The 23,378-nt window shown below is 41.5% G+C and overlaps 1 protein-coding gene across 1 annotated transcript in view; it reads right to left on the bottom strand.

The window, feature by feature from the left end:
* Positions 1-392: 392 nt before the first annotated feature.
* LOC131043894 (uncharacterized) overlaps positions 393-23,378 on the bottom strand; it is a 182,704-nt gene continuing 159,718 nt past the window's right edge. Inside the window, exons 15-16 of the mRNA XM_057977124.2 lie at positions 1,161-1,266; positions 393-874 (exon numbers count right to left, since the gene is read on the bottom strand). Coding sequence (XP_057833107.2) covers positions 786-874; positions 1,161-1,266 — 195 coding nt within the window. The 3' untranslated portion in view covers positions 393-785. The remainder of the gene's footprint in view (positions 875-1,160; positions 1,267-23,378) is intronic.

The raw sequence follows: 23,378 nt of genomic DNA, 5'->3' as shown, positions 1-23,378 counted from the left end.
CACAAACTCAACACCCTTAGAATGGAAAGGATGAGTGTAAGACCAGCAGGTGCTGATTAAGACATAGCTAGAGTTTATATACATGATAACCTGCTCTTGAATGCATGGGCAAGCCCCCATTGTTGAAGGATTTTTATAAGAAACTTAACACTCTGACGTCTTTCATGTTTTAAAGGTAGGATTTTTTTTTCTACCTTACTCCTCTTCATCATAATTTTGCAATTTTCTTTGTTTTGCATTTTTCTTCCAGTTTCTTTTCTCATTTAGCTTAAAAAGTACATTATATTCCACCCTAAAATATATGGTAAGTGTACACAAGGACTATATCTTGATCATCCAATTAATTTGAAAGAATGCATTCTATTTCGAGCAATAAAGTAACTAGAGCTTGCTAAAATGCAACTCAAATAATCATTAATGAAATTTGAATCATGGTAGGCACTGTTTCCTGTGAGAATTGGCTGCTGTAGATTTCATTTCAGTACTGACATACAGAGTTTCTACATGGAGGTTCAGATCCATGTTCAAATAAGGTACAAAATATAATGACCAAATATGCTTCAATCCCTCTTTCAATCACCTAAGTTATCAGAAAATATTATAAAATCCAAGTAAAAATAACGGGATTCTCAGATGAGACCACATATCACTGCAGTATGCCCTTTATCAGAAATCTCACTTTTGAGAATCAAGGGTTTCTCAAAAAGTGATATATTGTTCATCACTGAGAGATTAAGCATCTAAGAACATTCGATTTATCTGCAAAACTTCATTTTACTATAGTGTCAGTTGTATGCCATGTCAGCTGAGGATGTGTCCATGTCATTTAGACCAAACTCCTCATTCTGCTCGAATGACCTTTCATATTCTTCAACTGGACATTTGTCATTAAAAGCAAGGTAGAGATTAGAACTCAAAAAATAAAGCATCTAAACCAGAATAAGGGAGGACATTACTAATGTCCATTATCATCAAATATTTGTGATTATATTAAAGGAATCACAACAACAGAGTGTTCTAATTGCTCACCAACAGTCAGAAACCATGTTAATTTTCAAGAGTTCAATACAGAAAAACAGCTTCAAATACTTTAAGTAAATTTAATAAGCAGCACATCACAATAACATTTGTGAATGTCAAGGACAAGATAATTCACTTACACTTCAACTGATTATCTTCTTCAATAACTTCAGTTGTTGGAGCAATGAATGAATTTGCAAGGGCATCATCCAGAGTTAATGTCCAAGGCTCTTCAACTTCAAGAATCTGCAAAAAGTTGCACACAAGTAAAACGGAATGTACATCAATTGAAGGATTTAGATTGAAAATATGCAAATTGAAATAGACACCATGTTAATCTTTTCACATGGTGCCCAAACTGGTATTCATGTTATGTTTAACAATGTATGTGCCTACTTACATAAAAAACCCAAAACCAATGAAAATAGCTAGACACTGATTAAATTAAAATCATAGGGTATACAAATTGCTTGTGAGCAAACAGGAAACAAATAAATCATGAGGCTTCTATGCAAGTTTCAATTCATGAAGGTAGAATTAAAAAACCAAAATTGCATCAATTCAGCAGATGCTTCTAGTCAGAAACAGAACAATATGTATCAAATAATTAGGCATAAAGAAAAAAAACTAATTCAGTCTGCGCTATTTAGGCAACAAATATAAATTTAAACAAAATAGTTACCACTGATGTGGATGGTCAACTTCAGCAAACACATAGATAAACATCCAAAGTATTGGAGATTATAACCATAGTTGAAATATGGTGAGTTTCAGCAAGTACTCACCAGGTTACAAGCTTGTGTCTGACATTCATGACTAGTGAGTCTCTTGAACTCACTAGTTGCAACTATTGCATTCACTGGTCTGTTAAAAACATAGAAGAAAGAAAACAAAAAAATAAATCAACCTGAATTTTTATAAAGGAAAGCCAATAGTCAGTCTGGTTCTAAACTGCCCAAGTGACCATTTCGACTCTTGTTTCCCTTACAAGCATTTCTAAATTCATTGCTAACAAATTTGCTGGTTTTCTATATAGATTCTTTTGGTTTTTTGATGAGAAGGAAAATAGAATCAAAATTAACCAATCATTCACGAGCTGTTTTCCTGGCCAAGTAACTCAGAAACGGACTTGCCTGAGTGTAGACAAGACCACCTTGACTATTTAGATAATAATGTAACCTATAGGGTTTATGTTTAGGGTTTAAAGCAATATATTTTATACTAAACATTTTATTGTACCAGAAAATGCTGCATTAAAATGATTTTTTCTGATTTTATTAGTGTCAAATGTGCACTTAGCATACAATAGCATCAAGAAGTGGAAACAGACCTCTACAAGGGACACCATTGAGAAGCATGGAACACTAACACTGAACGAGGGGGTTGTTATTTGCAACTATTGTGGATTAAAGATGAGTGGAAGCATCAATCGCCTCAAGTATCACCTCACACATATGATTGGTCATGGCACCAAAATGTGTCCCAATGCTTTGGACGAGGCAGAATGAAAGATGAATGTAACACTTGTAGTAAAGAGTTGGAAAAGCTTAGAAAAGATGAAGACAAACAAAACCATAGCAACAACCATTAATCCCAACGTGGTGCAAGAAATAGAGGTGTATATGACAGATTGTGGACTCTAGTCATAGTCCAAAAATGCATTGAACATTCACCTCCTCTAGGTTGAGCAAAGTCTAGTCACAAGGCCCTTTATTCCTCAAAATACACCTGGACAATAACCTTAACTTGAAGGTACAATGTGGAACAATCACAAGTAGATAAGGCTTGTGCTAATTTTTGGTTCTACAATAACCATCCTTTCAATGAGGCAAGGGGCCTAAATTGGGAGTATTTGGTCACAAAGTTTACAGTTGTAGGAAAACGGTGCAAGGCAACCCCTCCATATGGTTTCAATGGGCCATTCTCCAAAACACTACCACAAATGCAAAAACAATTTTATGAGAACAAAAGTAATGATGCAAATTTGAATGACCTATACTTTCAAATGGGAGGACAAAGCTAGAGGAGATTGTGTTAAAGGTGTGCATTGAAAATGAAGCGCAAGTTGTAATCAATGATACAATAGCATATGTTGGGGCAAGGAGACTATTTCAAGAGAGGCATCCATAACCTTTTTGGACCATTTATGTTGCCCATTGCTTTGACCTTTGCTTGGAATACAAACAAAATTTATTGGGTGAAACTAATGGTTGTAGAAGCCAGGAATATCACCAAATATATCTATAATCACCCTTTTAGGTTTTCAGCTTGATGAAGTATACACCGAGGGGAAGGAGATTGTGCAAGTGTCACATGATTTGCAATTAACTTCCTCACTTCCAAAGGATTTGTAATTTGCCAATAGCTTTGAAGAAGGATACACCAAGGGCGGTGAGGAGATTGTAAGTGTGACACGATTTGCAACTAACTTCCTCACTTCCAAAGCATTTGTAATTTGCCAACAGCTTTAAAGAAAATATTTGTGAGCTAGAAATGGCTAGATTCATTGTATTCAAATATAATTGATGGAAAGAGAGTTGTGAAGACCATTTTTATCATCTTTGCAAAGAGAGCTACATAGATCATGAAGATAACTTCAAATTTCAATTTAAATTTAAACGTCATTTAGATTCACTTCTTTTGAAGTATTCATCATTTTCTTTGTAAATTTGACAAATTATGGATCATAGACGGAAAAATCAATTCCACCACCCCATTCATGAAATGAGCCACTCCCTCAACCCCAAGTTTTTCTTCTCCAAGGACTTTGCAAATGTTAATTGAGAGGTTATGGAGGGCCTCTTAACATGCATTGGGAGGATGACTCGGGTTGGGGTGAGGGACTTGATTGTTCAAGTGTTGCAAAATACAACTTAAGATGAGGCTTTTTTCCTTCACCACTAGCTATCTATGGGTGAACCACCAAAGCACCAAGTAAAAAACTTTCAGCATAGCTAGGGATCTCTTTCTTTGGTCTTTTCCTAATCTTAGCGATAGCCTTCATCATCTTGATCTAGTCTGACTCATCTTCATCTTGACTTTCCTCATTCTATTTTGGGATCCTCGGCTCCTCGTCGTCACTCTCCTCCAATCTAGGGTTTATGCCTTTTCGCCTATCCTCCACCACATCCAACTAGTTCTTCATTGCCCTCATCATGTGCATCATCTCCTCCACCCTCCCAGTGACATTGGACATCATAGGCATTCTCCTCAGAAGCATCTTTCCTTCGAATTAAGTGTGGTTGCCTCAAGTTGGTGGTCTGAATCAAGGTTGCAACTGCCTAAAGTCCGTGCTCGGTTGACAATACTCGCAGTTTGCCCCAAGTTCGCGATCTGTCCACACTAGGGTCTTCTGGAACATTCACCCCCAAAGGATTCCAATTTCACTCTGATACCACTTAATGCATTCAAGAATGGAGGGTCCGGAATGGACTATCCAGTGTTTCAACAAAATTCAACACAATAATTAACATAGGAAAGAAACTTGCAAATTTATTGATTGACACAAAATTCATACATGCCCACAAGCCTTCTCATATGCAGTTTAGATCAGGTCTCATTGGCCCCACATGCAGGCACACAAACTGCCATGGGCTTATTACAGACAAAAGGCAAAAAAATAAGTTTCAAAACCCAATTCCCTAACTCCTAACTCCCTAACTACAAAGATACTTTCCAATGAACTTAGACAATTGTTTACCCTCTCGGGTGAATAACTTAAAGCATAAAGTACATCATGCAGAATAAGAATGCCATCGATATCAGACAAGTATAAGATATGTTATTCCATTCATAATTCGTGTGTTGCAAGTTACATTCTGAAGTATATAAAGATATTGAGGGGGTGCGAGTACCAACCGTCGCACCGCAACTACCACCCTGTTGATGTGTATTTTGTACACAGCCAAACACAGAATAAAATACCCAAATGGTACCTTGTCCTCTCTTGAATAAAGCCTCTGAATGCTGAACATCCACCCATCTGCGAGTACACGATAAGACAGGAGCCATCAAAACTCTCAAGTCTAAAACCTCAAGCTCATTCCAATCTATCTTCACTCCTTTATCTTCTTTGTCATAGGACGACTGGAGGTATCTGCCATTATCTTGGGCTTGATCAGCTACTCTATAAACTTTGCATTTCCTGATGAAATCTAAGGGTAGCCTGGAATGCATCTTTCTTTTAACCTCTAAATCACTTGGGAGATTCATCCAAAAGTCCTCCACCTGAAACTCATGTTTGTACTTCTTACCGATTGTCTCCTCCATATAACCGTGAGGATCAAAATTCTCCCGCGAGGCAAAGGATGTGAATGAATATAAAGATAATTCCTTCTCTGCATCTTCCGAGGCTTGAGTGTTAGGACATACTTCAAGTGAATTCCCTAGTATGATGGGCACGGGAATTCCATTTCCATGCTTGTGTCTGGATGCCTTTGCATAAGCTGCCAACTGTCTAGTTAGCTCAAGTAGCACTATCCTATCTGTCGGATACCTCGGCAACATGTAGGGAGGTGAAGGACACCCTTGAACTCTGATGTATGTAAACTTTTGAAACTGGATGAACCATGCACCATACCTCTTCACAAGTTCTTGTGCATCCAGAGTTAGTCGATTATGAATCCCACCTTGCAATATCCTAGTAATGTTCATCGTGAAGGTATCATTGACTAACTTGTAGTCACTTCTAGGCGGATGATGCAGATGAACATAAGAGTCACAAACTCTCATTTCTCCGGGTCCTCTTCTGATCACTCCTCTGTGAGGTAGCCCTGCATACTCGAAACTCCTGATTAAGGCATACATAACATATGAGCTCATGTGGAACGATTTGGTGGGTCTTAGCCTTCTCAACTGCACATCCAGACAATTGCTAATAATTCTGGCCCAATGAAGCATTCCTTTTCCTTGGACTATCACTTGAATGAAGAAAAACATCCACTTTTCGAAGTAGAAGGCTTGAGGGGCCCCTATAACTCGATTGAGCAAAGTTATCAAATCTCTATACTCCTCCTGGAAGTCGATCCTATGCGGAGTATTGGGAATCTTGTTCAGGCGAGGCCGACTTTTGAGCAACCAATTCTTATTGATGAGATTCAAACAAGTGTCGAGATCATCTTCATAGATCGACCTAGCTCCTTCTAAGCTTTTGTAAATCATATCTTTATGCTCTGGAAGATGAAGAGCTTCACTTATAGCTTCCTCTGAAAGGTAAGCTAAAGTGTTCCCTTCCTTGGATACGATCGTCCTTGATTGTGAGTCATAGTGGCGGGCACACTCGATCATCAGCTCATGACACTTGACTGCTAGAGGGAAACCTGCCACCTTGATGATGCCACTTTCAATTATCTTCTTCGCAACAGGTGATGGCTTGCCAATGTAGGGTACCTCTCAAAACTTCTTCACATTGAAGTTTCCTAAGTTGGTGTCTCCGATATTACTCCATTTGGACACGATCCTGGTCTCCAATTCGTCATTCTTCTGATCTTCTTTGATGAGAGCCGGGCGACTAGTAGATACTCCTGCTTTTGGAGTTGCCATCTTGATACCTACACAACATTTCAAAATTAGTCCTTGAGGATTAAAGGGTAGAAAATAAGACTCAACAGGAAGATTTAAGATATTAATTAGGAAACTTCATGATAAATCTAGAGTTATCATTTCCTAATTAATTAATCAACACTTAGACTTTTCTAAAAAAAGTGCCCAAAAAATCAAGTCTTGAATAAGGATACTAAGATAATTTCGCCATACCTCCTCTCGAGTACTCAAAAAAGACTTGACAATGATGAAAGAAAACTAGACTTTGATGGACAAGGCCTAGATTGTAGTCCTCCCTTGGATGGATTGCGCTTCCTCTAGCTTCAAAAAGAATAAACTCCACCCTCCTTAGTATCCACACTTGGTAGAAATTCGCTCCAAACATGCTATATTTCACTCCTCCAATTTGCACTTCAACTTTGCACTCAAGAAGGGATGAATGAATGATTAAAACTGTGAAGCAATACTCCTCCATTATATAGAGTGCTTACCCTACTCCCTTCAAAGGCCGACTTAGCAAAAAGAGGTAAAAAAATAAATAAAATCTCTAAAAAAAGGGTGGCCGACTTGCCTATAAAGGCAAAATAATTCCCTTGAGCGCTCATTTAATTTTAAAAATTTAATTTTAATCCTCCAAGGTAAAATTTCGATTAATTCAAGGCTTAAAATTAATTCATTTAATGCAAAATGCTTTTAAATTAATGCGAATTTAAATTTAATTTTCCACACGCCTCAAATTTAGCAATTTTGGTGATTTAGTGCAATCTGGAGAATATCAATTTTTTGATCAAGGTCTTAATGAAGTTTGCTAATGATTTCGCCCTGGACCCTCTCCAAGGGTTAGGAGCAATTTTCCAAATTTAGCCTTGAATATTTCGTACCTTGACTCTAGAATCTCTTGGAGGGTAAATTCATATCCAATTAAGGTCTTGCATTTCAAATTTTGGTATTCTGCATGAGGAATTTAGGTGGAAATGTGGATTTCGCCTTGGACCTTCTCCAAGGGTCAAGAGCGATTTTCTCGTTTTAGGCTTATAATCCACCTTAACTTAATCGTTGAACTCTCTACGCAATTTCTAAAATCCATTTCCTTGCACCACCAAGTTACTTCATCAAAAATCTTGGAGGAAATAATGCTTTTAGAGGAATTTCGCCCTCGACCCTCTCCAAGGGTCAAGAGCGATTTTCATAATTTGGCTCAAAATTGACATTTTTCAAAGCTCAAAATTTCTTCAAGGCATCTCAAATAGGTCTTCTTACTGAATTCCAGACTTAGCTCTATCCAACTCAGGAGAAAAAGTGTGATTTTGGTGCTTTTCGCCCTGGACCCTCTCCAAGGGTCAAGAGCAATTTTTGCAACTTTGACTAAAAATCCTCACTTCCTCATCTAAAAACTTTTTCACCAAGCAAGATCATGTTCATGCCTCCAAACTAAGCAAGAAAATCCTCTTTCCAAGTTTTTTGCCCTGGACCCTCAGCAAGGGTCAGGAGCGATTTTGCAAATCTAGACTCAATCTATCATCATTTTTCGTGGAAACTTTATTCATCACTAGGTAATGTCTTTCCTTATCCACTCCATCCAAATTTGTCTTGTTTCTGCAAGGTAGAATAAGAGGTTTTCAAATTTTTGCCCTGGACCCTCAGCAAGGGTCAGGAGCGATTTTTTTCATTCCTAGCCCAGGATCATCAAGTTTTGGAAGCAAACCTTTATTCATCATGTCTTTGAAGGCCTTTTCTACCTTAGTATAACCTTGCCTTAGCACAATCTTGAAGGGAACATGTTGGTTTTATGATTTTCGCCCTCGACCCTCTCCAAGGGTCAGGAGCGATTTTGATAATTGCCTTCAAAATTTTCATTCTCAACAATCTTTCTTCACTTCAAGGCAATTCAAACTCGTGTCTAGGCTTATAGCTTCATTCAAACTTGGAGGAAAAAGTAGGTTTTTTAGGATTTTCGGCCTGGACCCTCAACAAGGGTCAGGAGCGATTTTCCCTATTTAGCTTGATTGCTTCTTTGTTGGCCATCCAAATTATCTTCAATGGGTAAAACATGCCCCTTCACATCCATTCCAACCATAAAAATCATTTTGACTTTGCAAGAAAAATGTGTTTTTGAGAATTTCGCCCTGGGCCTTCAACAAGGGTCAGGAACAAATTTGCCTTTACTGCCCAAAATTCATCAATTTTCCTGCTTTCAAACCCTCAATTGCATCAAGTGACGTCCAATCTTCCTTCCGGGAGACCCTGCACAAAACAAGTTAGCCAAAATTAGAGACAAATAAATTTAAACAACATTTTCACCCTAGACCCTCTCCAAGGGTCAGGAGCGAAATCCTCATTTTAGGCTAAACTGCTCAAAATTTAAGTCTCAAACTGCTTCACAAGGCAAAGTCAAGTCATTTTCAAGGCCAGGAACCAGTTAGCAAATCCATCCAAAAACAAGAAATTGTGTTTAGAATGAAGTTCGCCCTGGACCCTCAGCAAGGGTCAAGAGCAAATTTTCTATTTCAGGGATCATCTTGCTCTCCAAAAATCGATCAAAACCTCTCCAGGCAAGAACACACAAATTCATCTTGAAACATGTCAACACTTAGTCAAAATTGTGAAGGAAATCCAATCTACAAAGAATTTCGCCCTGGACCCTCAGCAAGGGTCAGGAGCGAATTTTCTATTTCAAGGATCATCTTGCTCTCCAAAAATCGATCAAAACCTCTCCAGGCAAGAACACACAAATTCATCTTGAAACATGTCAACACTTAGTCAAAATTGTGAAGGAAATCCAATCTACAAAGAATTTCGCCCTGGACCCTCAGCAAGGGTCAGGAGCGAATTTGACATTATCAAGTTCTTGATCCATTTCATTCCCTATTTAACTTGGCCGGCTAGACTCACTTTCTTCAATGACCATGCTCAACTAACTCAAACTTGGAAACAAACAAGACTTTACCCCAAAAAACCTCTATTCAATCCAAACCTAACCTGAGACCTATTTGACTCCCCTGACCTAACCAATTTGACTCTCCTGAAAGGTTTACCTCATTCCAACAATCTCAATTCTTCAGGGAGACACTTAACAATTTTCCAAAATTTGACTGGACTTAGCTTGAATGATGCCAAAAAAGAACCCTTGAGGTTTAGCCCTAGCCCAGACAGACAACCACTTACTCAAAATTCCAAAAGTAGAGAGAAGAACAAGCAGAGAGAAAACAAAACAAAAAAGCAAAAAAGAGGGGGTCCCCATTCTAATGGGGCGATGTGTGAAATGGTCACAACACACCCCTCGGCTACCAACTAACAAACCCAATTACGACTTAATTAACTAGTTTTATTTCCGTGTACAATATTGCCGCCAACATCATCCCCCCCCAAAAGAAAAAAGTCGTCTCCAGACGACTTAACACAAAATAGAGATGACATCAAACAAAACTGCTGACGCCAGTCGAGCCCGAAACTTATACACCTGTTGCGTCCTCGCTTAAAAAACCTTTTCTGCTACCATCCTATGCTCAAGTGCGGATTTCACCATTAGTGCTTCCTTTGACATCAACAATCCTCCTGTGCCTAAACCAAACTTGTCTGCAAAACATGCTTTTCAGTCTCAACCTCCACCAACTACTACTCAAATGATACTGTCTCCCTAGCCAATTTGTCCTCGATAGCCATCGGCGTTGCCCTCTCGGCATCCAACTCCTGGGTACGCTGAGCTACGTCTCACGCTAGGACTGCCTCCAACCTGGTGGTCAGCTCCTCCCGAGCCCTCTCTGCATCCACCAAGGCAACCTCACGTCCAGCCAAGACATACTCCAAGTTCCTCAAAGCGTACCATTCCTGCCTAGAGGTGGCCACAACCCGCTAGCACAAAGGCTAGCAGACACCTCAAATCCTCCATCACACTCCCCAAAGGCTAATAACTGAACTGAATAACTCCCTGGTGTCATACAACTACGCGGACCTACAATGCCTTCCCTCAAACTCTGTTTGTTCCCAACTTCCAAATCCGTCTCCCTCTACGGCTTATGGCTTCCCCGCCAATGCTTAGCTGCAGGCTTCTTTCTCATAGTACGAATAACCACAACACTTACCGTGACATCTCCAATGCCCTCCGTCCAACTCCAACAAGTGTACTTTAGCTCAAAAATAAACTGGGGTCTGGGGGAAGTGCCCCCAACGGGATCTAGGGCAACGCCCCTGCGGGGTCTGGGGCAGCGCCCCAGCGGGGTCGAGGGGCAACGCCCCTCACGGTCAATATCCCTCCACCGTACGGCTGTGTTTGTTTGTGCAGTGTACCTAGCGTGCGGGTGTGTGCAATCTCCTTCGTCTACGTTGTTTTCCTTCTTTATTTATTTTCCTTTGTTCGCCTCTTCAATTGTGCGGGTTAAAATAGCCACTGCACGGTGACCCCGCAGTGCCACCACGCGGTGGACACATGGTGCCACCGTACGGTGGGCACACAGTACCACCGCACGGTGCACCCACGGTGCCACCGCACGGTGACCCCATGGTGCCACCGAACGGTGGACCGGTGGTGGCACTGTGGGTGCCACCGCATGATGGACCCGCAGTGCCACCGTACAGTGACCATGCGACGCAGTGCCACCGCACAATGGACCCGCAGTGCCACCGTATGGTGACCACGCGGCACAGTGCCACCGCACAGTGGATGCGTGGCCCCACTGTACAGTGCACTTTGCCCCTTTTTTTTCTTTTTTTTTTAAAGGTGTATGGTCATCTGGTGTACGAGTTTTTGTTTTTTTTTGCAAGCCGTACGGTCACCTGGCGTACGAGTTTTTTTTTTTTATTGTCCAGATTCGGCTCGAGTTTCGTGCCTCCGGGATCGCCTTTTCTCGGTTTGCCTCACCCAAGGGTCTCCCGCTGTGGTCCTGTGCCTCTCAAGTCACCTACCCGGCCTCTTGAGTCCCCTTCCATCCTCTCGGGTGCCCTTCCGGCCTCTCAGGTCCCCTGCATGCTTCGCGTGGTAGGGTTTCAATTTGGACCCGTTGGTGGCAAGTCTATTTTCAATGGCCATCTGAAGACCTGGAACCACAAACTCTACAGGGACCATGGTCTCCTTCCCGTACATAAGAAAAAGAAGAATAATAAAGATTTTGAAGGCTGCGACCTTCCACACAAGGTTCCAATCGTTGCCAATAATCTTGGGATTATCTACGTCATCAAGGTTTGGGGCGTCTCCCTTCCAATACTCTCTGTATTCCTGTAGGTACACCTCCTCTGTTGCTTGCTCTGGTTCCTCTACTTCGAGCCTGTAGCTCTGGAACATTTCGTAATCCTCCATTTGCCAATGGAAGAGCCCGTTCAATGACCCTGTCTCATCCTCGGAGCACTCTCCTAGTTTGAGAATCCCTTCGTCGTTGGGCTCCCTGCAGCCCCGTCCTTCGTCCCTTGGGTCGCCTTTTCCTTCATCCTCTGATTCCGAAGATGATGCCAGTTCCTCGTCAACAACCTGGGTCCTCAGATCAACGGTGTACTTCCGCCCCCCTCTCTCCATAGAAAGGGTGTTCTTTTTCCAGTCGTGGTTCACCTTTGCTGTAACCAGCCACCCTCTGCCTAAGATGGCGTCGTACCCCTTCTTGAGTGGGATTACCACAAAATCTAGTATGAAAGGTTGCATGCTGATGGTGATCGGCTGGACCATCAGGGTGCTGAGTGGCTTGATGCCGTGTTGGTCTGCACCTACCAAGTTGAACATGGGTGGCCATAGTTTTGGCTTCACCAGCTTCTTCCACGTATCCTCTGGCAGTACATTCACCCCCGAACCTCCATCCACAATGGTGTCTTTGAGGATAGCCCCGAGAATTCCCATCTCTACTACAGCAGGATGCTGACCACTATTTAAGGCCAACAACATTGGGTCAGCCGAGGGGCTGACCGGAACTTCCGCCCGTGTGGCACGCAAAGATACCTGCACAGTGGTTTGTATGGATTTTAAAATGGCGGTTCTTAACTGTGGCATTGTTTCTAGAAGGTCCTTTATCCTTATAGGTACTTCCATCTGTAGTACTTGCCCAATGATGTTATTTTCCGCTTCCGTACGAGATGATGTACTCGCCACCTCGTTGTCCCGTTGTTCGGCCGTAATCTCACGTTCAATATTGGCCTTTGCCTCCCATAATCTCTCCTCCGTACGGGGGTCGAGATAAGTGGTTTTTTTCATCTGGGCGCGGGTGATCGGCAGTACTTCTTTATCACCAGTCTTCTCAGCCTTCTCAATGTTGAGGAGATTAACCCCTGCCTATGGGCAATTTGCGTCCTCATGGTCGCCTGGCCCACACCATCGGCAAAGGTGCTGAGGGGTGGCTTCCTTCGTGCAATCACGGGCGAAGTGCCCCCACTGATTACAGACCCTACATTGGATAATTGGTCGGCCCTTGGCGTCATACTGGATACAGCTTCTGTTATTGTTATTGTTGTCATTCCTTCTGTCGCCGCGTCTGTTGTCCCGATAACCTCCAGATGATGCCATTGTGTTGGTTTGCTGGGCCGTACCCGCTAGTGCGGATGTTGTGGCCTGCTCCGTGAACAACACTTGGCTCATTTGCGTACTTCGGGTTTTCATGTTGTATGGGCACTCCTTGGTGGAGTGTCCCATCACTTGGCAAATCTCGCAGAATGCCTTCTTCGGGCAAGTACCCTTTGTGCGCCCCTCCTCTTTGCACTCAGTGCACCATATGTCCCCTTCGTTCCGACTGGTGCTTCTCATTGTTTTGAATTCCCTCCTCATTCGCTCCATGTCTTTCCGGAGCGCTTGCACCCATTTGCCAGCCTCGCTCTCGCTGCTGCTTTCCTGTGACGAGTCATCCTCCTCGGACGAGCTATCCTCCTCCTCCTTTTTCTTCGATGTCTTGGTCTCGCTCTCGAGATCCATCGCTCTATTGTATGCGTCTTCGTACGATGTAGGTGGAACGATTTTCATCTTCCTTCGGAGGGAATGCTTTAGTCCCTCCACGAACCATCGCTTTTTCAACCCATCTGCTGGTTGACTCTCCATTTTTCCCAATAGTTCCTTCAGCCACCAACTATAGGCTCGGACAGTCTCCTTTTTGTTCTGCTTCGTTCCATAGATCTCAGTGACTATTTCGTTGTCATCTCTCAGGAGGCGGAACTATCCCAAACTCCTCCTTCAGGTCGGGCCATGTGCCGACTTTAGCCTTATCCATGTCTGAGTACTAGTCTATGGCCACTCCCCTTAAAGTTGTTGGGAACTGTGTTACCCATTCGTTTTGGTCGGTAACACCGTTTGCTGACCATATGGTTTCGCACGTTCGACAATGGCGAACGGGATCTTTCTTCCCGTCGCCATTGAACTTCGGCAGTTTCTGTTTACTCCCCATCGATGGGGGTCGTCTTCCTGGAGGTGGTTGTGGCTGTGTCTGTGCCCCTGCGCCGCTCCCTCCGGTCCCTCCGCTGCCAGTGGTGTGTCCTGCGTGGGTGACTGGAGGTACGGTGTTTTGCCTGCCGAGTGTGGCACCTACCGTACGGTTATCCTCCCCTTCATTGTCAACCGCGCCCACTCCTGGCTCTCTTTGGTGATCCTCACTTTGTGGTGTAAGGGATAAGTTTCTGAACCGATCCCGGGTCTCTTCGACTAGATCTCTCCTTAACCTTGTTTCCTCCAGAAACTCTTCGTGGCTCCGCACCCTACGGTGTTCTGGCGACGCGTAGAAATTTCCGTCGGCTTCTACACCCTCCGTGACACCTCCTTGGTTCCCCTCAGGCCACCCTTCGGCAAGTTGCCTCAGCCTCCGTCTTCGTTCTACTCGCTGCTCCAGAATCAAGGCCCTCTGTGCGGCCTCCCATTTGTCTGTTTCTGCTTTTTTATTTCTATCTTTATTTAATATATTGGGCATAAATCACTTCCGTCCATAGCAAGCACACGCCATGTACACAAAAAAAAAAACTTTTATTATTTTTCCTTTCGGCCACAATTTATCTCAACATTGTGCCAAGATTATTACAGGGTTCAATTTCCCCTTCACCTCTTGCCATCACGCTCTGCGTCCCACGACGATTGTTCCGTTTGCACGTCGTCGGCCTCTGGGTTAATCTCACCGACGGGTAGGCCCATCGTGTCCGTGCGCCATCCGCGTCTTCCGTTCCCGAGTACGTCTAGGCAGCGACGCCAAATGTTTACCCTCTCAGGTGAATAACTTAAAGCATAAAGTACGTAATGCAGAATAAGAATGCCATCGATATCAAACAAGTATAAGATATGTTATTCCATTCATAATTCGTGTGTTGCAAGTTACATTCTGAAGTATATAAAGATACCGAGGGGGTGCGAGTGCCAACCGTCGCACCGCAACTACCACCCCTCGGCTGCCAACTAACAAACCCAATTACGACTTAATTAACTAGTTTTATTTCCGTGTACAATATTGCCGCCAACAACAATGATTATATACTATCTTCAAGTGTTAGGAATGATATGCATCTTGCCTCAGCTCGATTCCAAGTCCCATTTCCACCAAAACATGTAGGTCAACTCAAGAAGGATGAGGAAGCCTCAAAACTTAGTGCAAAGGGGTGCAGATCCATCTAGCGGTTGCTTTGCTACATATATACCGTGTGATGTGCCCTATAGGCTTCTCAAGGTACAAAAGAGTTCCACACACTATCTCCCATAGGTCTAAGTTCTAGTTGCTTGACTGCTCCCACCTTGGTATGTTGTAGTAGGCTTGCCATGCTGTCCCCATTCTTTTCCGTAAAGGAAAGTTGGTTGATGCAAAATGATATAGTCAAATTCTCTGGGATGCCCCTGCATCACTTCAAATTGAAACTTGTCCTTTCTTTGATACCTGATCACCCAGCTCAAGCAAACCAAGTTGACCACAAAAAATAAAAAATAAAAAAAACATTCAAGTTGGTGCCAAAAATTTGAATTTACAAGATTGGCCACAAGGAAACCATTTTTATATTTAAATTAATTAATAATATTAATATCTATTATTAATGGTTAGTGTTTGAAAATGCTTTATTTATTTATTTATTTAATAATTAAAGAGTGGAGGAGGTGAGCCCTATGGGTTGAGGGGTATTGCGATCCTCCCCTCTCAATTTTGCTTGTCCTCAAGCAATGGTGACCAAATAATCATTTCCCACGTCATGCCAATGATGCTTCTCGATCCTAGGTGTTGCACTTATCAATACACCAAAACTCCAAATACTACCAGCTTACACAACCTGAGCATGGCTTTGTGTTGATGTCCAGAATCAGACGTGAATGTCACCACCATTTGAAAATGTGTTTAAGTCTACAATATCACTGTAGAACAATACAAGTTCTTCCCAAATTGTAGCATCCATTTCCTTGATATGTCAGTAACTACTCAACAATCCCAACATATCTGCACTATTTTTTGTTGGTGTTGCTCTGAGATCCAAAAGCCACCTCTGATATTCAACATTCTATCTAGATCAACAACAGCCGACATGATACGGATGGCGGTTACGTTCAGATTAGGAACTTCAAGTATCACATCAGAATCATGAGAAGCACAAGAGTGATCTTTAATGACACTTCTATCTCGCATTTCAGCTTCAGTTATCACCTAGAACTCGTATAGGTTTCTCAAACAATGTAATGAAGTGAATACTTCATATAGTTTATTTTCATTCTTCGCCAACAATGTCACTGCATTTAACCAGAAATAACAAGCTTCTGATTGCACTCTCTACTAGATGTCAAAGAATAAAACTTGCTACAAGCCGAGTGCCAAGACAGGAAGTATGCATTCCAATTTTGCAATCTCTCCATATACTCCTTTGATTAATCATTTCACTTGCAACGTCCAAATCAACTTTTCATCTTGGGCCTAGCAGAAGTCTTGAAAAACACAGATTTGTTTTCATTGGTTCCATTTTGTCACGTACATCAGCAGTTATTCATGACCCTTGCTTCATTTGCCAGTCAAAAATCATGAGCTCGGAATGACTTCAATAGTGTCAAGATTGAATAACACAAGAATCTAGCTACAAAACACATACAATAAGTTGCTTCACTTTATTATAAACTCTGCAATCAAGTCTTCCTTGTACATCGATTTTATCAAGACACAACAGATGATAAACATAAGCATTATGTTTGTTCAATTCATAGCCATCATTGAGACATTGAGGCATTTTTGTACCGACATAAAGACTTCTTTGTATGTTTTCCAAAGATGGGCCTGTGTTGTCTAGTTCGCCAAGAGTCTGTCTTCTCACAAGGGCTTCAAGCACTCCTTTGATACAATTTATTGTTGTTTGGCATACCAATCCCACAAAAGATGAATTTTTTGAATTTCTTGGAAATGTTGAAATGCATTTTCCAGTCTAACCACTTGAAATATGGACAATTCCAACAGATGAAGCTATTCTTTCACACCCTGACAGAATGAAAATATCATTGACAACCTCGTCATGTCATGCATGACCTATCATGCAATCAATTGTTGATAATTGCCATTTGTGTACTATACCCCTCACTCTTGGTTCATTTCCTGAAGACTGTACATTCATCATCTTTAACAGCCACAGCCCTCAAAACTCCAGGGTGTGCACATACAAAATGAAGAATTGATGCTTTTAGTCTCCACCGATGCTCATGCTTCATATTTACCACAAGAAACTGCCTCTTCATTATGAACACTTTCTCGTCATCTAGTGGCTATCGGACTATTGAAGACTTTTATGGTTTACTTGCCTGAGACTAAGGTATTGACCAGCCTACACTACTGACCAGCAAGTTAGATGGATTGAAAGGAGTTTGTGAGCTCATAAAGGAGATAGATAAGAATGCTACAATTTAAGTACATAGATAAGAACTGCAATTTAAGTACATAGATAAGAATGCTGCTTGATATCTCTTATTTTTTAAACCATTCAAAACAGTACATATATAAAGGACTAAACATCCTTTGTACAGTTTTAACTTATTCTAGACTTGGTGAGTTGTTAAAACAACTTGTAACCAAAATATAACTGAGCATTAACAACAGAGTTTCCAACATTGCTCCCCCTTAGCGCAAACATGGTAAAAAATTTCGCACTTTCCACTGCAGTAAGCCCAACACTTCTGGCTCATGATCTTGATTCAAATGAAAGGCACCTCTCATCAACCTTTCATGGTTTTTACACAAGGTTACCACAAGCCTTGACATGAACAAGACCACACTCACCTGTTTGCTTCATATGGTTTTCTGGATTACCACTAAACTTTTCAAGATCCATGAACTGCATTACACTAGTACTTTTGTTCATTACAATATTTTACACTAAGAGATTATAAGAGGAAATAACACACACGTGAAGAGAAAAAGCCATTGTTGTTGATCGTGCCACTCATTCTCCAACAATATAGGAATTGTCATTGCCACTGGAGATGGAATATTGCTGTTATATCCCCCTCCCCATGATGTGACCTTTCCAATTATTAGAAAAATGAAAGCACACACCACAATAGATCTTAACATGCCACCAAAGCTGATCAATGGCCCAATCATTGATGACTAACGAGAGGACACTAAGTTGAATTATTTGAAACACATATTCCTCATCACTAGAACAAGATAGTTGCTCATCACTAGCATATTCTTTCCAATCTGTTTCTTCAGCCAAGGAAGCATGATGATCTAGTTTATCATCTAGTAGATCTTGTGCCCTCTTCTTACAATTCAAAATTGCATGTCCCGTTTCATTACAATAGAAGCATTTGAATTTTCCTTTTGAAGGAATATTCTTGGATTTGTACTTACCTTTTCTTGCTTTGTTATGTACAAATAAGACCTCTTCATATTCCAAGTCTTCACTGTTGTGACCATTTCACACATCACCCCATCAAAATGGGGACCCCCCTTTTTTTCAAGTCCTGGCCTCTTAGTCTAGTCTCTCTCCTTTTCGCATGGTGAAATGAGTAAGTTTATAGGGTTTAGATGTCATGTCAATTAATCAGGCGCTCAGCTGAAGAGTCTAATGAAGTTGCTAGTTTATGACACTCTAGGAGTCCAAGAGTTCAGGGCAAAATCCAATTGCTTCTCATAAGAAGCAAAATTCACTTTAGATACCTTTGGTCGAGGTAGTTTCAAAGGGGCCTCATGTTGCAAGCTTAAAGGGAGAGAATGAATCAAGGCAATTTGCAAATAGGCAATTTTAGATTCTGATTCACTTCATTCCCCAAGCCTCAAAACCTTAGCTTCATGTTCGAGCCTAAGTGAGCACACTTCATGTTGAGTGGTAGATGAGCAAATTTCCCCTTTAGTGCATTGTTTGAGAATAGGTGTAAGTATGAGTTTGAGCGTTTGAATGAGTTATTCCAAGGATTGAATTCATGTGCAATGAAATGATCGACAAGCTTATTTGTAATCCACTTCATCACTAGGTCTTCTCTAGGTTTTAACTTCATGACTTCACAACTTGGAGCGAATTTCATGAGCTAGAGATTTGAAGTGACTTCATGTTTGAAGGATATTGAGCGAACTTCATGAATAAGGAGATTGAAGCGAACTTCACCTTTAAGCTTTCGTGAGCGAAGCTGGGAATAAAGGAATGAAGCAAATTTGAGAACACTTGCCTCATGATCAAACACTCAAGAGAAAACTTCATGACTTAATTTTTCGAGCAAACTTCATGACTTACATTTTGGAGCGAACTACATGAGTTAAGTTTTTGGAGCGAACTTCATGACTTAGCATTTCGGAGCGAACTTCATGAGTTGGGTTTTTTGAGCGAACCTCATGACTTAGCATTTTGGAGTGAACTTCATGAGTTGGGTTTTTGTAGCGAACTTCATGATTTCACAATTTGGAGCGAACTTCATCAATGAGCACACATGAGCGAGCCTACATGAGCGAGATTGAAAGAGAAGCGAAGGATGTTTGATAGCACTTTGCCTTGAATGGATTCAATTTGAAATGAACTTCATGAACTCAACAACAAAGGTGAACTTCATGCGTTAAGAAAATGGGAGTGAATTTCAAGGTGAACTTCATGAGTTAACAAAATGGAGCGAACTTCACGTTTGAGAGATTTGGAGCGAACTTCATGAATCAAGAAAATGGAGTGAGGTTCCTACTTCATGAATCAACAAATTGGAGCGAATTTCAGACAAAAAAAATTCATGAGTTGGAAATTTGAGGCGAACTTCATGTTTGAGGAATTCGGAGCGAATTTCATGAGTTGATGATGAAGAGCGACTTAATGAGTTGATGATTAGGAGCGAATTTCACATTGTAAAGTGGAAAATTGAACCCTAGTGACTCCCCACCTAGGAGAGAGAAAGGAAGTCACTAGGATGATTTTCACTTGGGAGAACTTTACATTCAAAAGAGGGGCTTGAATCCACTAGATCCAAATCCAAGGAAAACAAGGATGTGAATTCCAAGTGGATTGCAAGGGTTGAAGTGTGATTTGCCCTCTTTTGTAAATGGGAAAGTTGACTTGTTGACTATGTAGAAAAGAGAGATAAAATGAGTGAAATGAAGAGCTACCGGTTCTGGATCGTGCTGTAACTTCGGATCTGAGATATTTAGACTGATACGGATCTGCCTTGTAAATTTGGAGAAAAGTCGTCGGGACCATGTTTAAAGTGCACAAAGTCCTCCGAAAAATCCGCAAAACGAACAGGGTTTTTCTGCCTCTGTAAATGGAGTCCAAATCTGAAAATACAGCCGCACACCTGCAACCTACACATAGAAAAGAAGGGAAGAAGGGTTGTGGATAGGGGTTTGCCTCAGTCAAACCCCAGTTGAGGAATCAACCTTGAAAGAAGGTAATTGCAAATGCTTGCATGTAAACAATGGAAACGTATACCTTGTAGATCTACAACTTGTTGATGATGGTTGCTTTGCTTCTTGAATGAAATCACAAGTGCCACATGAAATGGCATGTAACATGACAAAACCCTAACACACATGCTTGCAAATGAATGTTATAATGTTGCTTCAAGGGATGAATGAAGAAGACTTGAATGCTTGAATGCTTGATGATGATAATGGAGGTTGACTAGCTTGAACTTCACCTCTTTGTGTATATTCGCTCATCCATCTATTTCGCCCCTTCATGTATTTCATGTCTATGCAAATGAGAGGACCAACTCCCTTGTATACATGCCTCAGAAGATTAATTCATCTCACCAAAGGCCAACATCGAGAAGATTTGGAATCCCGAAATGCAGATAAGACCGGAGGGACCTGTATCTTGGGGCCACCCTAAGAGGGGGGAATAGGGGCAAACAGGGGCACCACGCCCCTGTCCTATCCTATCTTGGGGCCCAGACAGGATCCTAAGGTAGAAACAAGGCTCAAACAAGGAGGGGTTCAAGGTAAAAGTGCAGCAAGAGGTCTCAGTTGGGAAGGAAGATGTTGTCGCCAAGGTGAGGACCTCAAATGTGGTTAAAATTGCTAGGGTCAGAATTTTATGACACTACATTAGCCCCCACTTTAGCGAGAGTATGGCTTACGCCAATACTGCCGGTAAAGTAGAAGAAAGAGAGATGAAGATGAGAGATGCAGAGCAATACCACAAGGAGTATATGACATCACTAATCTTGAGGAACAAAAGCCTCCGATCTTAGGGTCTTAACTCACTCAAACATATGCAAGAACACACAAAACAAAAAGAACAAGACCAAGCACAAAAGACACATGACAAAAACAGGGCACAAGACCACAAATCAACTCGCCGAAGAGACCTCGATACTCAAATGTCTCAACAACTAATTGAAACACACAAAGACAAATGCCATCACATAAACACAAGTGATCACATAAAAGAGAAAAGCTAACATCATCCATGAACCATCAATAGTAAAACTATGGGTTCATGAGAGGAAGGAGAGAGAGGACATGAATACACACTTTGGTGATCCATGAGAAGAAAGGCGAACAAGAGAGAAACCATGGACATCTCACCCCTAAAACTAGGTGATCCATGGAGAGAAGGACATGGAAATCTAGTCACCAGAGTCTGTCTGGGTGATCCATGTAAGGGAGGAGAGTGAGAACACCGTTAGTTCCACCCAACCTCAAGTGCGTGTGTGTGCAAGTGAGGTTTGAAGCGCCTCATAAGAGTCTATGCTCGAGTACGCTACAACCTATATAGGATATATAGTACAAATGTCAAGAAAGGCGTGACATCTCGCTCTAAGAGTCTGTGCTCTGGTTCCGAGAATAACCACCTTGCATAAGAGAAGTGGCGTCATCTCGCTCTAAGAGTTTGTGCTCTAGTTCCGAGAATGACCCACTACACAAGAAAAGAAGTGAAAACATCTCGCTCTAAGAGTTTGTGCTCTGGTTTCGAGAATGACCCACTGTACCAAGAAAAAGCAGCGTCATCTCACTCTAAGAGTCTGTGCTCTAGTTCTGAGAATGACCTACTGTACAAGAGAAAAGTGATGACATCTTTCTCTTAAGGCTGCCCTCTGGTTCCAAGAATGACCCATTGTACAAGAGAAAGTGATGACATCTTTCTCTAAGAGGCTGCCCTCTGGTTCCAAGAATGTCCCATTGTACAATACGAGAAAAATATAGTACAAAGGAGCAGTGTGGGTGCCCCCCCCTTAAGATGTCAACATAGGTTGATGTTGATATCTTAAGGAAAGTAGAACAAGGATACCTACCTTCATCACAAAGAAGATATCCGTTATGCAACAATGTCATAAATCCAAGCAAGAGAGGAAATACTCTTCAAGCAAGGATAGGATAGTTGAAAATAGATATCTTGTTGTAAGTGTAAGGAGATCCTTGGAGAAGAAGAGATCTTTGTTCAAAAGACATCTCCCTCCAAGGGGAGTTGTCTTAGACAAATATAACATCTTCTAGAACAAAGCAAAGGAGAGAACAAGAATGCAATCCTTCCTCCTATTCCTAGGTGAAAGGGATTCTTGATGAGGGATGTCTCACTTTTAGCCCCAAGAGGGATGGGTGAGTTTATCATAGATGTACATTACCAAGTGTGAAAGAGGTTGTAGTCAAGGATTTACACCTCTTGTATGAGAGAGAACCCTTGAGCAAACCACCAACAATTTCGCACAAGGAATGACATCAAGTAATTTAACTCACACCATTCACAAAATAGAGCAAAGTGGATCCCTAGAGAAAGAGAGAGAGAGGGATCATTGCCCTCCAAGTGTAGGGACAATGAGAAGAACTTACACAATCTTCTAGAGATAGATTAAACATAATCAAATGCACAATGTACTTTCATGAATGCGTGGAAGGAAAGACATTAGTATATGTAAAATACATGTCTCAAGAAGTGGTAATCTTCGAAAGGAAGAGAGAAAAAGCATCATATATTCCCCAAGGGGGATTAATCATAAAAACATACCATTGTAAGAAATGATAATCACATATGAAAAATTCAGCCCCTAAAGGAAACAGTGATACATGAGATAAAAAGAAGGAATAAAGGAGTGAAAATCCTTGCCCCCCAAGTGAGGAGGACAAGGAGAAACATTACACATCTTCTAATGGTGAGTATTTTCAAGTGATATCCCTTCCTAGTGGAACAAATCCTCGCAAGGAAGGGATACATACTTCTCAAGAGATCATTCCATGCTAAGGGGTATATCCTACTTGCGAATAATCAAGACCATAGAAGAGGTAAGTTTTCCAAGAGGATGAAGGAAAGAGAAGAAGTGCACTACTTATTAAAGAAACACCTCTCAAGCGAAGAGGAAAACCAAAGCACAATTAGATGCTCACATAAGAATAACCCTATGCAAGAAAGGAGATCTAGTAATGAATAATGCACGAACAAGAGATAAATATATAGAAAGAAAGAGGAAAATGAATTTCATGTTGCTGCCCCAAAGTATGTAAATT

This window comes from Cryptomeria japonica, chromosome 3 (genome assembly GCF_030272615.1).
Source record: "Cryptomeria japonica chromosome 3, Sugi_1.0, whole genome shotgun sequence".
NCBI lineage: Eukaryota > Viridiplantae > Streptophyta > Pinopsida > Cupressales > Cupressaceae > Cryptomeria > Cryptomeria japonica.
Note: the sequence above shows the minus strand (reverse complement) of the source record. Positions and strands in the feature narration are given on the sequence as shown.